Raw genomic sequence first — 19,657 nt, 5'->3', positions numbered from 1 at the left:
CACCACCTACTGAATGAAAAAAAAAAAAATCCCAAAGTCTAGGGTTTATGCTAATTAGAAGCCTTGTGGGATGTGAAGTCCTGAATTTGCTCACTTCTTGGAGCTGCCACAATTCTGGCTGCATAAGAATTTCGAGTGCTTCATAGCCTCCTTATTTCTCTTGGGTTTCTAGTCCTGCAGTGGTCCCCACCCCTCTTGCACGTTCCTAATCCTTCAACACAAATGTTGCATCTCCTACAGACCGGTGTCGCTGCATCGCCAAAATCAATTTTGTAGTTTTATTGCACAGCTCTGCAATAAATTGTTACGTTGGAAGTTTTTTATTGTTTGGAGGCAAGATGAATATCCCGGTTGGGCGTGTAATGCCTTTCGATTTGTTTTATTTATTTTTTCTAAAAAGAAAATGCAGTATGCCCTAGATCAGTATTGTTACTCCCATGCCATCTTGGTGATGGGAGGATGGGCTCCATTCTTAACTAATATTCAATGTAAGGGGAACCCTTTGACTTTTTCAGGCTTTAATACAACTTCACAGTGATTTTTGGTAATGTTTGGGAAGAACTGTTATTACATTTCTCTGTAGCCTTTGTGTTTCAGTGTTATCTTAATTTTTGATATTTTAAGACACTTCACAAGTAACTGGTTTGCTTCAAAAGTATCTACTTTTATCAAAAACATATAAAAGGAGTCATAATTCAGACATGCTAAGGCAACTCAGGAAGAGAATGTGTTTTATTTGTGGTTTTGTTCCCTCTGTAGTAGATGAAAGCCGTGAAATGTAGTGGAGAGGGGGAACGTGGATTATTAGTAGTGTTTCTGCGTATGCAAAACTTAAAATTCAAAGTACTAAATTCAGCGTTTAATAGGTCTAACTTGATGACTGTGGTTATGCGTATTTGTGTAATAATGTAATGTTGCCGTTTCCTTTAATATCTTCAGGGAGACGCTCAGTATCTGTATGACTGAAGTACTGAGCTTTGCATTTCTCTAAGTTACCTTTCCCGGTGCTATGGGAGAAAACATACTTGTCAAGATACTTGCATAGTAGGCATTGATTCTTCTACAGCATCGTACAAATCGATTTTGTGACAAATTATAAAAAATAGAACTGCATATCCAGCTATGAGGTTTTCTCTTTGTAGGTGGGTTTGAGATGTGCCTTAAGTAAATGAATATGTACTTAAAAATATAAGCAGTCCAAATTAAACTAATGCCGGCCACTGAGGGTTCATCTTTATCATTCTGTTCTGATTGAGTGCTGATTTTAAACCTCTAAGTTTCTTCTTTTATCACACAGTGCACAAACAGCCTGTCTTTAAATTGTAAACATACACTTGTTAACTCTCTCGTGATTCAAGAATAGTTTGGAAATGCAACAATTAGTATTGTAAGCCCTGGTTTATGGTTAATTGAGTAATCCTTTATTACCTAGTGCCAGCTAGGCTTTTATGGAGCTGTATTTAAATTACTGCACTTTCTACTGCCAGTAGAACTGTGCAAATTAAGCTCACCCACTTTCTGTGGTAGCTCTGGCAATCACTTTGTTTCCAGTGTTTCTGTCACGAAAAAGGTGCTTATTGCTGATAATAAAATATTAAATGCATCAAGCAGCAGTAGTCATTTGCAGGTTCCTTAAAGCTAATGTTTTGTCGGTGCATAGGTGGTAACAAACTCATACAATCAGTGATCTAAACCTAGTAAACAGCATGTGATTTATGGTTTTAATTTACTTTATAAGTATTCATCATTCCAGTTAACTTATTTTAAAATAATTGGTTGTAAAAGTTTAATCTTAACAACTCAGGGGATCAATAATTAATTTCCAATATGACCTAGCAGTATGTTTTATTAAAATATGGCAGTATACTTATGAAAGTGCAATGAATAGACTTGTGATTAACATGAAACTTCAGTAACTTTGCCATTTGATAAAGGTTACTTGCAAATGACTGTGTATAGTCTCTTTAAGCTTAAATACTAAAACTCGAGTGTCTACCACTGTTTGATGTGACCCGGTCTGGGTGAGATATCTTCAGTAGGGGTTGGAAACAAATTTCTGCAATAATCATTCACATTTTTCTTAAGGCTCAGGTTTCAGTGTCCTATTTCAAACATACAAGTGCTGTCATCTTTCACCAAAGCAGCAAAGAAATCAGCGATGTTTTGCATGAGTTCTGTCAGTAGTATACTGAAATAATCTGAAGTTGCATTAGTCCTTAGTTTGAACTGCTGCTTAATGGTGTAAAAGTGCATATTTGTGTGCCAATTATTTTAAAACATGTTTTATTGTCTTTCAACAGAAAGCAGTAGCAATGAGATCTAAAACATGGAAGAGAATACATTCTCTTAAATTACATATTTTAAGAAATTACATTAGGAAAATAAAAGATACTGAAAAAAAAAAATCTGTATTAGTAGCTATGTGCCTGATCTTCAGTAAATATAGGGATTAAAATTAAATGTGGCTCTGATTTAAAAAATGCAGTTGTTGGAAGATTACAGCTTCCTCACCCTCAGATGGTGGCTTGTTAACCTGCAATTACCTGTTGTCCTAGGATTTCTTTTGCTGCTTTTTAGCGCAGAATTCTACTTTTGGAGCATATATTGGAAGAAAAGTTCGTGGTTCCACATAACTGTAGAATGCTTTAGATAATTATTTTTCTGAACTACTTAACTAAGAAAACTAATTTCTATTCATGGGAGAATATAGACGAGTTCATTATATTGGTCTGTATCAAATTTGCATTTGGAATTTTTACTTTTCAGCAAGCCTTTAAATGGCAGGTAAATAAGCATTTAAAATGTACTACATATCTTGTAATAGGAATGCTGATATAGTTAAAACTTTCCGACTCTCAAAAGGAGTAATTTCTTCCCCCCCCCATTCTGATACTAATGTTGCTTCTGTTTCTTTAATAACTAGCTCATAATCAGGCTGCCGTGTTAAGCAGTGTAACTCCTTTCCACTCCAGGACATTGCTGACTTTGTGCTTGATTTGATATTTTTTAAAAATATCTCACAGGAAGGAGGGAAGTGAGAAAACATCCATTAAAGGTGAAATGTAGGCATTCCCTCCTCCCCTTATCCCCCAGATACATCCCCAGTCCTTGTACAAGTCAAGGAAAACAGGTAGTTGACCAACATTTTTAATGTAGCTAAATGATAGTTGTACCAGACAACTTTTTAAAGTTAGTGTATTTACATCTAAAAGAGGTTCAAGACAGTAAGTAAAACAGGGTATCTAGTGTCTTCGGAGAAACTTGTGCATTTCCTGTATGCTTTTGATGATGTTTCAAGGACCATTCTTTCACAATTTCCTTGAACTTGATGTTTATCTACAGTTTCACCTTTATAAATGAAAATGATGTTGCAGGTCTGATGTCTACGAAAAAACAATGCGGTCAGAAAGTAGAAACAGAAGGTACGTTTTTGTTCCCTTGTTGATCGTGAGATGAGTATGTATCCCTGGTCGCAGGAGAAGAGGATTATTTGGCACTAGAATAACTTTAGACATGCTGATCCAGAATTTTCATCCCTTGATGGTGCACTGATTTACCGTGTTTTCATTTGCTTTTGCATCTTTAGTCTTTTGGAGATGCTTAAAAATGACCTGCGAATTCTCTTGGTGTAGACGTGTGGATTTCAAATGTGCCTGTTTTCTGTGCGTTTGGTAGAGTCAGTGGTTTCTGTTCAGGGGTTGTGTTCAGAATTTATTAGAGGATGGGGGGTAGCATAGAGAGGTCTCGATGTTAAGATATGGTATGGTACGGAGCAACTGTGTAAGAGTTTGAGCAGTTGTGTGGCCTTGCCTTCCTCTGGTAAGGGACGAGATGCTGCACCAGGGGAGGTGCAATATTGGACTGTGAATGAAAGAGATGGAATGTAATTAAACTCCCAGGCGGTCTTAGTTTATATTGACACTTGCATGGATCTCGTCAGGTTTTTCTTCTTGGTTTGAAATTCCTACCTGCAAAATCAAGCCTATGGAATCCTTTTTACAGGGTGGATTTAAATTCTCTGCCTCAAGGACTTGAAAGACCAATTTCTCCTGTGAAATAGGGACCCCTATTGGAAAAGCGAGGAATATCAACCAAACGGTTTACCTTTGATGCTCAGGAGACCAGTCATTTTTGCAACCTGATTCTTTAGTGTTCTTAAACATGAAGGCAGCTGCTTAAGAGAAGACTTAAAACTTGAATTGAGCTGGATCTGTGGCAGCTCTACCTTTTCTAAATGCCGTGTCTTTAAGTTGTGATTTTTAAAGCAAAGGAGTAATTCTGAATCTCTCCTTCCAGAGCAAAAGCAGAGCCTTGAGTATACATGAATAGCCGTTAAAATTCATACGACAGCCTTCTGCTTCCTGCTCCATCTCCTCAGATTGCACTGCTCTATTAAGAACAAATTGACTAGAACTGGTGCTTTTCCTGCAGTTTTCAGGGGAGAAATATTCCTGTGTGTTGCACGGGAGTCACAACCCCTGTGACTCTTCACACAGTACTTCAGCCTTGCTTCACTGATCCACGCCACAGCCGGGCCAGTTAAGAGAAACTGGAGTGAAGATTGCTGGCGCTGCTTTGCTGGAATAAATGGCACTTTAAAACCCTACAGATCTTGCGCATCTAATAAAGCTGTTTCTGTAGATTCAGTTGAACTAGGATTGATTGTATCGGAATGGATGGGCTTTCACCTTCAGATTCATCCAGTTGAAATGACAGATTACAAGAATTCGTATCAGATGATGAGCTGTTTGAGCCCAGTTCTTTGTGAGCACCTTTTCAGAGGGCTGGTAGTGTACTTAATATTGACAGGTAATTATAATTATTGTTTTGCTTCTATTGTTTTGCTAGGGATTAGTCAGTTGTGAAAAAGTAAACATAAACTTGCATGTTCCTTGCATTTTCATATGGAATATAATGAGCAACCAAGATAAAATAAATTCATGGGCTGCCCAGGGAAGTGGTTGAGGCACCATCCTGGAGGTATTCAAAAGACGGGTTGACATAGTGCTTAGAGACATGGATTAGTGATGTGGGGGTTTTTTGGGGTTTTTTTTGTGAATTTTTTTTAATCAGAGTTAGGTTGAAGGTTGGACTTAGATGATCTTAAAGGTCCCTTCCAACCTAGACGATTCTATGTTTCTTTATGACAGACTGGAATTTGAGTTATATACGTGCGAAGAGCACGAGTGGTGAATTAATATTATTAAAATTAATAATTAAAAATTGTCTGGGAAATTTTTCCCCAGTGTGTTTTGTAGACGGTGTCATTTCCCTTCCCAGGCTACTATAGACTTCTTAGCAGAGCAATTAAATAAGATCTTACTGTTGTTGCCCGTGAGCATCTGAGAAAATTTAACAAAGGTTTCAGAATCGCCTTTCTGTTCCTTTTGCTGGCACAGTGATCATCACTGAATGCACTTTCCATAGGTGTAGTTAGAAGTTATCTGTTGTCAGTCTTCAAAAGCCACCGTTACTCTGTGAGCATTGTTAACAAACAATAATGAGGATCTAGAAGCTTGGGTGGTTTGTTGTTTGTTTTTTGTTTTGTTTTAACTTTTTAATGAACTTGCTGAAATGGCTGTCTTGTAGCTAATTAAAATCTGATATTTCAATGCGTAACGATGTACAGCACTGAAAGGAAGCGCTTGCTACTTGTAGTTAGAATTGGCCAATCCATCATGGAAAGTATCCACCTGGGAAAACAAGACTGGAAGGGCTTTTCTGGCTCAGGGAGTTCAAGGTTGGTTTCTGCAGAGCCTTTCCTAATTGTCTGTTATCATATGGTACCTTTTAAAGTAGTTAGGTTTCTTTCTCCACCTCTGCCTTCTAAGTGTTTGTACCCTGTTATTTAGTGTACTGTGGAGTTTCAGATGTGGATTAAGTTCTTTTTGCCTTTATCATTGCTATAATAAAATAATATGGTCTATCCATGTTCCACTGACAACGCATGTGTCTGCTCAAATTTAAATTTATTTATCTTTTTTACTGTAACTTGTTCAAGATTTTAACTGTTGCTATGTGTGTTTCAGAGGTTGAAGTAAAATGGCATTAAAACTAATAGGAAGAATAAATAAAGTAGAAGTCTAGCTCTTGTAGCTTTTCAGACTTTCTTAATATTTATATGCTTGAAAGTCTTATTTGCTGTCTGGCGTTCATATGATCTGCAGCAGCAGGGTCTTGGATGAGTATTAATTCATAAAGCTTACCAGGAGAAGGAGCTGCTCTGAAGTTGTAAAACCTTGTTTAACTTCCTATGTTGACTTTGATTTTTAATTTGTGCCTTGTAGTTTTCATGCTGGGATAAGGAATAGGAGAAAATGACTGTTTAGGGAGAGGATGGCATCTCCACAGGAAAAATTTCTAGCTCCATGTAAGGCTTCTAAAGATCCTTCCCATCTGATCCTTCCCTCACATCTTCCCAGAATTCCCAGAAGTGCTTCTCAGAAAAATATATTTGAATATTTTTATCTGGTTTTGAGGTAATACATCTCTTCAGGAGATTTACCCTCTTTAGTTTGAAGTTCAAGAGGGAGAAGTTAAAAAGGACCTTCATTTTACACAATTTTAAGGTTTCAGTAATGTAGTTTGTTAACAGCCAACGAGATCCTTGTCTTAAAGGGAGTAAACTCTTTCTAGCATTTTTCAGTTTTCTCAGTAATCTGTTTTTCATTGTGGCTCTCGAGCACTGAGGCCAGTGTTTGCGCTGCCGTAGCTGTAATGGTACACCGGGGCACAATGAACTGCTGGTTACTGCTGATGCCATTAGTAAATGAGATTTGATGAACTTCGCTGTGGCTTCTTCTCCCCACCTCTACAGCTGTCTCTTCTGCCTCTGCCAGGTGTTTCTGCCCACGCAGAGGAGCTGGCAGAGGAGATGTTCGCAGAATGCGGTCTGACGTGTTCGCTTACATTGCAGACGAGCAGGGCTTTTGAGCTGAAGATTAAATCGCAGTTCGCAGTGAAGCAACCGAGATGTGCTACACAGTCCCTTCTGAAGCTGCTGTGGAAATCCTACCTTCTGGGAGGGGGGCACAGCAGACACCTTCAGGCTTGAACGTTTTAAACATTGCAGTAAGAGGCAAAAGTTTGGCAAAATTCTAGGGTTTTTCTTTTTTTTTTTTTTATTTTTTTTAAAGGATGTCTGATTGTGCTGGAGGTGAGCATGTGTGGGAACTCTGCAGTTTGCCTGCGGAAGTTTGCAATCCCAGATAGCTTTCAAAATGGACACCTTGAAACGCGCTCACAACTGCTGTAAAAAGAGCAAAAGTCCTTTCAGGTCTACCTTCCCTCACCTTGAGCTTCAGTTGGTGGGATCTTGGGGGGAATAAAAAAAGAAACAGCAGCTGAGGACTGTAGTACCTTGTTGTTGTTATGCTACCATTTACATTTTTGCTACTAAAAACGAGGCTTTCTCACTTCCCCTGTTTTTGACAAATCCAGAAGTCAGTGTTGTGTGCATTTCAATAGTTTCAAGTCTGATCAGGAAACATTTTTGTTGCTTTGAATTTTGAAATTTTGATAGCATAGGAATTTCATCAAATCTGGCGATAAATAACATCCGGCTACTTTTCAGCACGAGATCATTTGATTAATGTGCTGATTTCAGAGAACTGAAATTTGGAAGTAAGTCGGCCTCGCTGTTCAGACCAAGTTAATTCCATATTCTTGTTTGCACTAGATCAAAGCATGTTTCTGGGGCCCACGCATTTATAGGTTCACCTTCGTTTGGTTTTGTCAGTTTGCGTGGAAAGTTATTTGCATGGTCTGTAGCTGGCAGGTAGCCTTAACCAGCCAATGCATTCCCACACTGTTCTAATTCAAATGGTATTTAATTGCCATGTCCTGCTTATCAACTTAGGGAAGTCATTCTCCCCCTCTACTCTGCACTGGTGAGGCCACAACTGGAGTATTGCATCCAGTTCTGGGCTCCCCAATTCAAGAGGGATAGGGAAGTACTGGAGAGAGTCCAGCGAAGGGCAACAAAGATGATTAGGGGATTAGAGCATCTCCCTTATGAGGAAAGGCTGAGAGAGCTGGGACTCTTTAGCCTGGAGAAGAGAAGGCTGAGGGGAGACCTTGTCAATGCTTATAAGTATCTAAAGGGTGGGTTGAAGGAGGAGGGAGCTGGACTCTTTTCGGTGGTTCCCAGTGACAGGACGAGGGGCAACGGGCACAAGTTGGAACATAGGAGGTTCCACTCAAATATGAGAAAGAATTTCTTCACGGTGAGGGTGACAGGGCCCTGGAACAGGCTGCCCAGGGAGGTTGTGGAGTCCCCTTCTTTGGAGATTTTCAAGACCCACCTGATGCAGTCCTGAGTAGCATTCTCTAAGCAATCCTGCTTCAGCAGGGGAGTTGGACTAGATGATCTATACGGTCCCTTCCAACTCTAAAAAAAAAATCAGTGAAATTCAGTGAAAACTCAGGACATGGACCTGTTGGAACAGGTCCAACGGAGGGCCATGAAGGTGATCAGAGGGCTGGAGCACCTCTCCTGTGAGGACAGGCTGAGGGACTTGGGGTTGTTCAGCCTGGAGAAGAGAAGGCTCCAGGGAGACCTTATAGTAGCCTTCCAGTCCCTAAAAGGGCTACAGGAGAGATGGGGAGGAACTCTTTAGTGGAGTGATAGGAAGAGGGGTAATGGTTTTAAACTGAAAGAGCAGAGATCTAGATTAGATCTTGGAAAGAAATTCTTTGCTGTGAGGGTGGTGAGGCACTGGAACAGGTTGCCCAGAGAAGCTGTGGATGCCCCATCCCCTGGAGGTGTTCAAGGCCAGGCTGGATGGGGCTTTGAGCAACCTGCTCTAGTGGAGGTGTCCCTGCCCACGGCAGGGGGTTGGAACTGGGTGATCTTTAAGGTCCCTTCCAACCCAAACCATTCTATGATTCTATGTTTCATTCTGTACTAGTTTGTCTATAATCACTGTTTATACAAAAGCAATCCATCAAACAAAAGCCCCTCAAAAAACCAGAAGAGGAATACTTCTTGAGACAGGAAAAGGCAGCGGTAGTGAGTGTGATCAGACTTAGTGCTCTGGGTGTGTGAGGTTGCTTTTGTGTGTAATACCACTACCTGCATTTTGAATAAATCTGGCTTTTTCTCTGTTTTGCTGTACAGAGTGCCAGATGTCACTGATACCAATACCTGAAGAACGTACTGTTCACTTGCATTGAAAAATGTCAAGTTTGTGCATCTGCTCTAAGTATTGAAATAGAAATGTAATAATGTGTAACTTTGAGACTACAGGCAAGGCATGCTGGTGTTGTTTTAAAGCTTTTTTCTTCTGTAGAATTCAAAATGGACTTGAAATTTGTAACACCTCCTTTATTTCATCCACTGGAAGCAGGTAGTCAGAATATTCCCTTTCAACTTTGAGCTTTTGTGAAATAAAAGGCATTTTGAGTTCAGGCAGGGTCTACATAAAGCACAAGGTTGGTCAGTTTATGGTGCAGTAGTTTGCAATGCGGAGAGGCTTTCTGGGCAGCTTGGCTCGGTGCTCCCATATGTAATGCTGGCAGATGGGCAGGAACCAGTAATTTTATTCGTACATAGGTAGTATTTAAAATTGTTAAAATATTGATATTTTATTATTTAACGTAACAGTTTAATAGGATACTACTTAATGTCACTGTAGTCTGACATTAACGCACTGTAGTGTGTTTTCAGCGCTTTGTGCAGTTCTTTCAGTTGAAGTCTGCTAATAGTAGAGGAATAATCTGAGATGAGCGTGAGCAGGCTATTTTTGAATGCCTTACACGCACAGCGAGGCATGAGGCCAGCGATCATCTGGTTTCAGCCTAGACGTGCATTGTTAACATATCAGTTTGTATTAATGGCTGATACTATCAATCTCACGTTTTAAAACCAGGATCTTGCTATGCAAATCAAATATCGGTCACGTCTCGTTTGACCGAGGAAAACATGATTTCTAGGAGAATAGCGCAGGTATTGCTCTCGCTTTAAATATACTGAAGTTCTGCCCTTGAGAATGTACAATCTGAGCCATAGAGCTGCTTATTGTGACCAAGAAATCTGTGTGAGCTTTACTTAGTGTTCCCCTTGAAGGCCTGTCTTGGAGAGGAGTAGATCATCAGCTGCACTCTAACAACCAGTATAAATGTCACGTGTCCTCTTCTTTCATGAAATTGTCTTTTTGGCAGAATTTAATTGGGTTCACGTGCCAATTCGCACTCTTCCTAAATAGTTTCTAGAATAATAAAGTTTCAGCGTGGTATCAGAGAGAGCGGTTTTGAAATCATTGTTCAAATGCCTGCTGGTTTATTTCGGTTTTCCCTGCTATGTTTATGTTCCATTTATAACATGCTGTGTAATGCAATAATAATAAAAATACTGGAAATTAGGTTTTTTCTTCTCTTTTAAATGGGGGAGGGGAAGGTACCTCTCTTCCATGAAGTGTTTTAAAGCATTTATATAACGTGCTCAGTTGTACATATTAAGAAAGAAAATGCTGTTGGAAGAGAAGATCTTCGTTTTGAGTCAAACTACAGTGTCTTTTTTTCAGTCTAGAGGGTATGTAATGAAGGCAACGACATATAGTTTATTCTTTTTTATTCTTTTCTTGGAGATAGTCATAATGTCCAAATGTGTGTTTAGCTTTAACAAACTGCAAAAAAATGGAGGATGATGATAAAGCACCGAAAATGTAATTTACTGTCTTAAACTTGTAATACTGCAGAAGCATTCGCAAGTCCCTGATAGAGATATGGTGCAATTAGTATTTTAGCCCTTAACCGTACAAAGTTGTTTGTTGTTGTTTGTATTACACAGGTTCTTTACACAAAACCACAGGTTTGTATTACACGCTTGGTTCCTTTACACCCAACGCAGCATCTTGTGCTGCTGCGAGGGCTTTGTGGTCAGTGTGGTCTTGACTCCAACTCAGGCTTGTGTTCAAGTAGGGTTTTTTTTCCCCAGCCATTCTTACCTCACTAGTTTTGTATTTTGTTATTAAAAGTAACTTCTAAAAAAAAAAGTATGGATGGCTTTTTCTCTGCATTTGAGTGGTATGTTTGTATGGAGGAGGTACTGGGCCAACTCATTCCTTTACCTTTTGATCTTAAGCACATTGAAACACATTATTATAGTGGGATTTGAACGAGATGACTGGGAATATGATCTTTACTTTTTCAGGGATATAATGGATGGAGAGTAGAATATTTAATTATTCACGCAGAGCTAAGCAGAAGATTTAAGGTACCTCTCCTGACTTGTTTGTAGGTCCCTTGGTCTCCCTACTCAGTTCATTTTGTGCAATATATTTTCTTGGAAGTGATTTAAAAGTATTATTATAAAAGCTTTTATTTTTGATAGCTGTTTTTTTTTAATGTATTTGCCTTTTAGTTTGATGTATACTTCTGTGTTTCTTTCTAAGAAATTGACTTGAATTAGATATTTCATATTCCTGAAAAAAAGTGAAACTTTTTCCTTGAAAGCTTGTTGCCTAATTTAGAGAAATTGCAAGAAATGCAACTGCTGTAATGAGAATAAAGCAGATAATGTTGAACTGTGTGTATTAACATGATTTTCCTTTCTGTTCTTGTTCTTTTGTTTGTTTTTTTCAGGAGAGAAATAGAAACAAACAATAACTATATGGAGATGTCCTGCTAGAATTACAACACTAATGATGTAGACTCTGGAAATGCCTAATATGTCTAAGAAGACGTTATTAAAGCTTTTTTTCTGCTTAAGGTGACATCTTTGAACACTTTAACACAAAATTGACTCTTCTTGTAATGGTTCTCATCAGTGCATCTGCCCTTATACTCTCTCACCAAACACACTTGAGAACTGTACCTTCGTCAAGCACTTTCTGTCCTGAAGCTTTTACCAGTATCTGCTGTCTTTTGTATTTATGCATCCTAGCTAAGGCACAGGAGACCGAACGAATGCAAGGATTCATTAACTCTTTGAATTTGTTAAATACTAACATTTAACCATTAGAAGTGGTTCAATGATGTGAGATTCACATTGCTTCAACTTAATTTTTTCTTTGTTGTAGTTTTTTTAATTGTCAGTTTTTAGCTATTCAACAGATTAAAAGCAAATCATGCCATATTTAGTCCTGGAGTAAAACTCAAGTCTAAATGTTCATGTGAAAATTATTGTAGTAATCTTTTAATATGGCAAAGCAACTTTAAGCTGCAGTTTAGCCAAATGAAACGTAACATAAAATTATATTAGAATGACATTTCCCTTGTTTCAAACTGTTTGGTGTAAGAGAATATTAATATGCAGCTTGGTGGACGCCACCAGTTAATGCACATTTCTTTATTTTTTTTTTCTGTAACATGTATACTGAAAAAAGTGCATTTGTCTGAGGAACTGTTTGTTTGCTACCACTCAATGAATCTCAGTTTTGAGTAAATGTACCTCAGTCTAAATCAGACTTTTTATGACCTTTATAACTACATTTAAAATAATCTTTAATTCCTATTTCTGGGTGTTTGCAAGCCTGACAGATTGCTATCATGAAAGTGAAAATTTACTCCTCTAGGTGATTCACTAGCTAAATAAACATAATTCTTGTTTAGCAAGCATATACTCTGTTTCTCAAATTTTTTTTTGTTTCATTGTCCCAACATCCAGGTGCTTTTTCCCCTATTTGAAACTATTTTGAGAAAAATACTTTGATCCATGGAGATGACATATTCATAGCCATGTTAACATGATTTTTGTTAGAACCATGCAACAAGAATTTTAGAATACGTCTTAAACTGGGTAATTCTATACTAGTTTTTAACTTCTAAAAATTATATCTTTTGTTTCAGTTTATAGAGCAACACATTCTATCTGCTGGAAGAGAATGTTAAAAAAATGTTAAGCGGGTGTATTGACTGTACAAAATACTGAACAGCCTGTACCAAACTCCAGGGATAGCTTTCTCTTTTTAGAACGGCAATGTAGAAGTCAGATATGTTATAGCTTAAAATAGCAATACCACATATTATTTGAACATGTCTCATGTCTTACTGTCCAACACAGATGTTTATATTGTGTTTCGAGTCCTACATTTACAGATTCTGGCAATTCAAAGTTCTGGAGCTTAAGTGGCAAAGGTTTGTTTTGAATACAGACTATTTCGCTATATTTTACTTTCTCTCTTCTAACCTTGCAAACACAAAAAGTTCAGCGCACACTTGTTTCTTGCTCATTATTTAAAATACTGTTTGACACTGCGGAGTTGCAGATATGAATCTTAATTTTTACTGCCAGTTTTCTGGAAGCTCGAAAGGGAAGCCGCTCCCGTGTTTTGAGAGAAGCTAAGCGATCTCACTGAAATGCAGATGTGTAACAAATAGCGAGTGGAGTAAGGGGGGGATAAGGCAAGTGCGTATTATAGAGGAGACTAGGAGATGAAGGTTTCAAGCCCAAACCCCATGAAATTTGGCTTTGGCCCAAAAATCGCTGCGTCCGTGCATTTCTGTTTCTTGCTAACAGGTTTTATAGCTACTTGTTTCCCTCTGTTGGCTGATTTATGGATTACTGCCTATTGTTCCAACTGTCATTGATCAGTTGAAGTGGCAAAGGTCAATGTTGTGAGTCCAAAGAATGTAGTCCTTCTGATGATCCTTCAAGGGATCAGCATGTTTCTGCTTCTTTGTTACAAAAATACCTTATGAAAATGCACAGAAGTTTCCAGTTAAAAGAAAGCTGCTGTTAAGAGTCAGGCGTTCAGGAACTGATTGCATGTGCAACCTTAGTTTGCTTCCACTGCAGTGTTCATATTTTTGCAGGCTTTGTTAATATTTCCTGCTCTACCCCTTGCCTCTTTTATTCTAATAGCATGAGCGTTGCTCTTGGATTGAATCAGGTTTAGTATAAAAGTGGGTTCATCGCTCTGTTGCAGGCTTTGAAAGCTTGGAAAATGAGACAGGATTGCGAGAGAAGGAGGTGATCACATTTAGAGAGCTGTGACAGTTCTTACACTGTTCCGGGATTGTTAGCAAATCTACAAATAGAAGAGTTCCATTGCTGATGGTGTTAGTCATGTTGCGACCGATTTGCCGACTGCTGAGAGTTTAGTATGCGCAGCTGAAATTAAAAGGAATTTTATGTGCATATAAAGTACTGTAAAAATAGTATATAACATTGTAAAATCAGCTATGGAGTGCTGTACTAGTTAATGGACATGTGAAACTTCTAGCCTTCACCTTCCTCATGCACGAGTTCTTTTCCTCCAGAAAGAAAAGGAATGGTGCTTAATATCTCAAATAAATGTAGAAATACATTTGGTTTTTTTTTTTATGGGTCTGATTTTTCAATACAGTGAAGTTGTTGCAATGGCTGCTTGCTAACAGAGGAGTCGGTGGAAACCCTTTTCTCATCCTGATGCCTCCTCCTTTGTGTCAGCATTTGTTGTCCTGTGATCCATACCGAGCCAGTTCAAGACACTTTCGGTGTCCGGACACCGGTAAAACGGTCTGAGCAGTCCTCTGGGAGGTTGGATGTTCAGAAGGGAGATGGTGGGGAGGGGAAGGAAGGAGATATATCCTTTCAGAAGCAGGTACCCACTGCTGTATAGGCTCAGCTGCACTCTTAACTACACACCTATGGGTTGGTGAACCAGAGTTGCAGCAGAATGTTTAAAAAAAATCAATTCTGTGGTCAGTGTAAGATTTTGGTAGTGTACAGTGAGATACAATGTTATCAGACACATTTAGTGATACCAGGAGGGACGAAGTGATGAGTATTTTCCATTTCGACTAATTTTTCCACTTTGAAGAGACCTGAGAATTCATACAAAAAAGTCAGCGCTGAGAGGTTCGTCCTACCAACAAAAGTGGTACAAATTTAAAGTTGTATGAGCTTTGTTAACATTTGAGTGTCTCTTGACTTTGTAACATCAGCATCTTTAACGTAGGTTTTTCTGGTATTTGACTTTTGACAAGAAATAATTCCTGTCAGTTGAATGCTCAAGTTGCTGGCTTAAGGAAAACGTGGGCATTACTTTATTTTGAGGGACTTGGATTGGGGGGGAAAAAAAAACTCGATATTCACAACTAGACAGATTTCACTGCCTCATGCCTTTTGCTATTTAAGGCTTAATTTATCAAATACTCGCTTCTATACATTCTCTTGCTCTATTTTCTTCTTTTTGGATACTCTGGCAGTTTCATAATGCACTGTCTGCAAAATTTAGATGCAAAGGCCACTTGCCAGAATGATTCTCGTCCCAGACAAATCTGTGGCACCAAACAAAAGATAATGTTGAGCCCTTGCTCAAGTGCAAATACCTTAATACTTAGGAGAAAGCATCTTAAATATTTGTCACTGTTTAGTCAAAGTTCTATTTTGAAGTGCTTTCTACATCACAGGAGAATTTACACACTTGAAATGTATTCCTTAAAAACAAAGTTGTAAACAAACTGTTTCAATGTACAGGTATCAGTGCATCTTTCCTAGTTGAAACTGAGTTGAAACAACAGTGTTTTGAATTCTGTAAGTAGCAGTTAAATAATTTTTTTCAAAATGACTGGTGGCTCTTTCACCAGAAAGGTATTTAAATACTTCAGCTGCTTCTAGCACAGTGAAAATCCAGCGTGGACAGTCTTTGAATTTTCTGCAGCACTGATTTTTAATTGAGTAATTCTAGACATTCAGATACAAATAATAATTTAGGAATGGATTTTATGTTATTTTCATAGCCATTTGAACTCATTTTTCCAACCACTTTAAGGGAATATGCACCAGTTTTTCAGTGTGTCTTTATTCTTTTTTGCTAGGTGAAGATCCATATAATTTACTGATAAATTCAGGGAGATTTAAAACAGTTGTGATTTAAATTTTGTTTGGTTTTATGTGCATTAGAGTGTGGTAACTTAGATGAGAACTCTTTGGCATGAGAATTGACCATTGATCTTATTCAATCTGTTTGAAAGTTTCAGTGAAAGTAACCTGTTCGCATCCTTATTTATTCTATTTTCAGCCTGATGTGTCAGCCGTGCTTTAGCATGGGAGAGGAAAGAATTTCTCTATGGATCATAGGAATTTTAAGTAAATGAGTTTGGCTTCATATACAATTACAACATTAGTGTACAGCTGACATGTTTTCCTCCAAACATCTGTTCTATACTGTCTGTTCTACTTTATATATTTTAATAAAGTGCATTTTAATATGATGAATATGGACCTTTCAGTTCACAAAGTTAAATTTGTATCCAATCCAGGCTTTTGGCAGTATTTCTCTTCACGTAGTAATCCTGAAACATTCTTATTAATGATACTTTCAGTGTCCAGGGTTCTCTAAGCCAAATATTAATAATAAAATTTGCTGTTTATTAATATCAGGGGATGCATAATGTTTGTATGAGTTGTTATTTTTTGACCTTGTTGTTCCCCACAAATGGAAACCCGAGGAACAGAAGCCAAATGCCAGTTGGATGTCTCCTCCAATGGATTTCACAAGGAACTGTTTTGCCACGCTGCGAGCAGAGTACAAGTGGGTGGGTCTTCAAGTCTCTTCCTCTAGAAATCCGTTATTTCTCAGACATTCAAGAGGCAGGGAATTTCTTACTCCCATCTAAGTATTCCTTCCTGCTTCCCTACGCTTTCTGGGAAGACTCCACTGTCACGTCTTTTGTCTGCTGCTTCCTTTGGATGCCTACGAGGGGAGCCTGGCATTGGATGCTGTTTTCACAATCTACGGCAAAGTTCCTGACTTCACTAATTTCCTTCTCTGGGCAGAGGAAATCTGGCTCAGTTTACCTTGTCTTAAGTCTGTCTCAGCTTGTTTGCAACAATATAAACAGAGAAATACTGCTTTAATAACTGGATGAATTCAGTCTCCCATGTTGTGTATGCCTTTTTTTAAGTTAACTCTGCAGCATTTTCGTTCAAAAGGTGAAAAGGGACGTGATTTCATTGGAATTTTAAAGGGCATATAATTATTTAAACTCAAGGGTCCACTCTTAAGTGTTCTTCTGAATTACAGTGGTGGTGATAACCGATGTGTTAACAGGGAGAGTTTGTAAGCTGTTTGTGTATCCTACGTGCATTTGCACTTGTCATCTTAATACTCAATTAACTTCCTTTGCCTGTAAAATTTGGTTGTGACACTTGACAAACTTTTACTTTTTGTTGTTTTGAATTTCATCCACTCAGAGATACTATAACATTTCATCTACCTGCACAAGTTCACGTGCATCTTAAGAATGAAGTGGATGTTCGTGTAAAATGAGACGAGATACTCTGGATCGATGACTGTATTTTAAGTTGAGCGTGTGGGCTTTCAGATGAACAAGCTGTCTTGATTTCTGCCCTCATACGTGAAGCATTACACTTTAATCTTGAACCCCGAATTTATGCATCCTTTCTTTCCTGTTCTGCAAACATCTGAAAGAACTTCAGATGTTATAAAAAAAAAAACACAAATAAATTCTTGCTTTATGCTTAGTCTGGGAATAAAAATTTCCAAACTAAGCATCTGAGCAAGCTAAATGTATGTTGAGCCTTCAGTTTGAGCTAAGCTATTACATTTCAGCAAAAGGGTAAGATAAAAGGTTCTGGATCCTTCATTATCTACTGTAATTGTATATCTACTGTTTGAAAAAAAAAAAAAAAGCTGAAATTTTGTTTTGCAAGCATTAATATATGCAGCTGCTGTTCAATATTACCCAAGAATCTTACACGTATTTGCATCATTTCAGATGAGCAGCTATGTAAAATAAAGGATGAAAGGACTGAGATATCTTTTTTTTTTTTCTTCTTTTCCCAGGAATACAGAATTGTTAAATTAGTTAAAATTCAGATGTTTGTGCTGTGTGACTGGAACACATTGGATGTTAAACTTACCCCTCTTCTGCTAGTTCTCTGGGAGACACTGCTACTAAATTCTTACTGTATTTTTAAAAAAAATTAAATTGGCTGCCAATTTCTGTTCAGCTGCTTAACTGATTTGCAGCTTAGTTCTCATGAGATGCTTCACTGGGTCTTGTGAGTGTGGTGCTTCATCAGAAAATGTGTAAAACTGTATTTAATTTCTTCAAGTTAATGTAACTTAATTGCTATTAACTTGAGCTGTATTCCATTCAACTTCATATCTTATGATAATGCTTGGTCTTTCAGTTGTATTGATCATCTTCTTTAATTTCAAGAATACCACCTGCGGAACAATTCAGAGAAGTTTTTAGTTCCTGAAATTTATGCTTATTTTAAATGTTAATAAATAACTATCGCATCTGCTCTTTGGGTTGCTAGTGAGTATTGATGATTTTTTATTATTATTTATTTATTTTTTTAAAATTGGAAGTCAAAGGTGGAGACAGGGATACTTGTTCTGGGAAGTAGATGAGATGCTGGAACACCAAAGAGAATCAACAGCTGTATGAGAAAAAGGATATTAAACAGCCAGGAGAGCGTTGCGAGGTTGATTCTTCACTCGTATAACTCAGTGTAGCTTTTTGGATGCTGGAAGAATCTTTTGATCAAAGAATTAAAATTAGTATGTTCACATAGCCCTCTTGAACTCCTAATTTGGTCTGCTTGGGGTTATTTTTTTGGTGGTGTTTTTTTTTGTTGTTGTTGTTTGCGTGTGTGTTGCTTGTGTGTTTTGTTTTTGTTTTTTTTTTTAAATTTATCTCATATATATCTCTTCCACTTTTCTCTTAACCTTATGATTTTGCTCTTGGCCTTACATCAGTTTACTGTCTTAGAGTTAACTTGTGCTCCAGTATAAGGTTCCCTATTTCACATTTTCTTTCAATAAGCCGTATATTTACCAAGGCTTTGAAGGTTGGTTGTGTTCAGAGCATAGGCCATTCCCGTTCATGGCCAGTGATCTTTCTGATTTTAAGTTGCTTCTCTGAAGAAGTTACTCAGTTACTAGTTTATTTCTGTGCCTAATCGTTAGTCATTGGAGCAGCCTGTACTGGTAAGTTGCATTTTTTTTTTTATCCTCATGCTGATTAAATGACAAGATAATTAAATATGATTAAGTTCTATGTTAGATTAAAAAAAAATAAATACAGGAAGTATATACAAGCTGTTTTGAACACTTTCGGTGTTTGACTCTTTTTACAAGTTCTAGTTAGCTTTCTCTGTGCCAAATCTGTTCTAATGGCCTTCAAGACTTTTTAGGTTGACTGAAGAAGTCTCTGTTTAAACACAGCTTTTCTGCAGCGTTACACCATGATGGGGTCTCTCGGTGTCTGTCTTTAGATCTAAGAGTCAGGTTGTGACTGTTGAGGAATTTGAATCTCCTCAGCTGCTTTCTCTCCAACCGAAAATTCACTTGAAAGGACGCTTTGACTTTCTGCCTTCTCTTTCTTTTGATGTTTCTCTCCCATTCCTTGCGATGCGATTAATCATACCTATGGCGTGTAAAAGAACAATGAGCTGTTGGTTTATTCGGTTGGAACGAGTGGGAGGGATAACGGGAAATCTTTCAAGAATATGAGAAACAGATGGAATTCTGCGATATTTTCACCTGCAGGGAGCAAACACACCGACTGAGCCTAAGGTGAAAGGAGATGGAGGAAACGCTGTCCAGATGTACTCTGTTCTGCTCTGCTTTTGTATGTTGGTTCAGTCTGGAGCTCAGTTTGTGTTGTGGGGTTGCTTTTGGGTTTGGTTGTTTTTTTTTTTTTGTTATAATTGAAGCAGTTTGCTGATCTTAAACCTGCAATTCTAAGGATTACA

General features: G+C 38.0%; 1 protein-coding gene across 3 annotated transcripts in view; it reads left to right on the top strand.

The window, feature by feature from the left end:
- Window positions 1-18,196, top strand: part of YTHDF3 (YTH N6-methyladenosine RNA binding protein F3) — a 29,763-nt gene extending 11,567 nt beyond the window's left edge. For 2 of the 3 annotated variants that reach the window (XM_074146288.1, XM_074146289.1), the window contains exon 5: window positions 11,584-18,196. In XM_074146288.1, the coding sequence (XP_074002389.1) occupies window positions 11,584-11,607 (24 nt within the window). In that variant the 3' untranslated portion in view covers window positions 11,608-18,196. Of the gene's footprint in view, window positions 1-1,934; window positions 1,950-11,583 lie in introns of those variants that run through there. The other variant, XM_074146290.1, reaches the window with a different exon arrangement.
- Window positions 18,197-19,657: the final 1,461 nt, after the last annotated feature.

This window comes from Numenius arquata, chromosome 4 (genome assembly GCF_964106895.1).
Source record: "Numenius arquata chromosome 4, bNumArq3.hap1.1, whole genome shotgun sequence".
Classification (NCBI taxonomy): domain Eukaryota; kingdom Metazoa; phylum Chordata; class Aves; order Charadriiformes; family Scolopacidae; genus Numenius; species Numenius arquata.
Note: the sequence above shows the minus strand (reverse complement) of the source record. Positions and strands in the feature narration are given on the sequence as shown.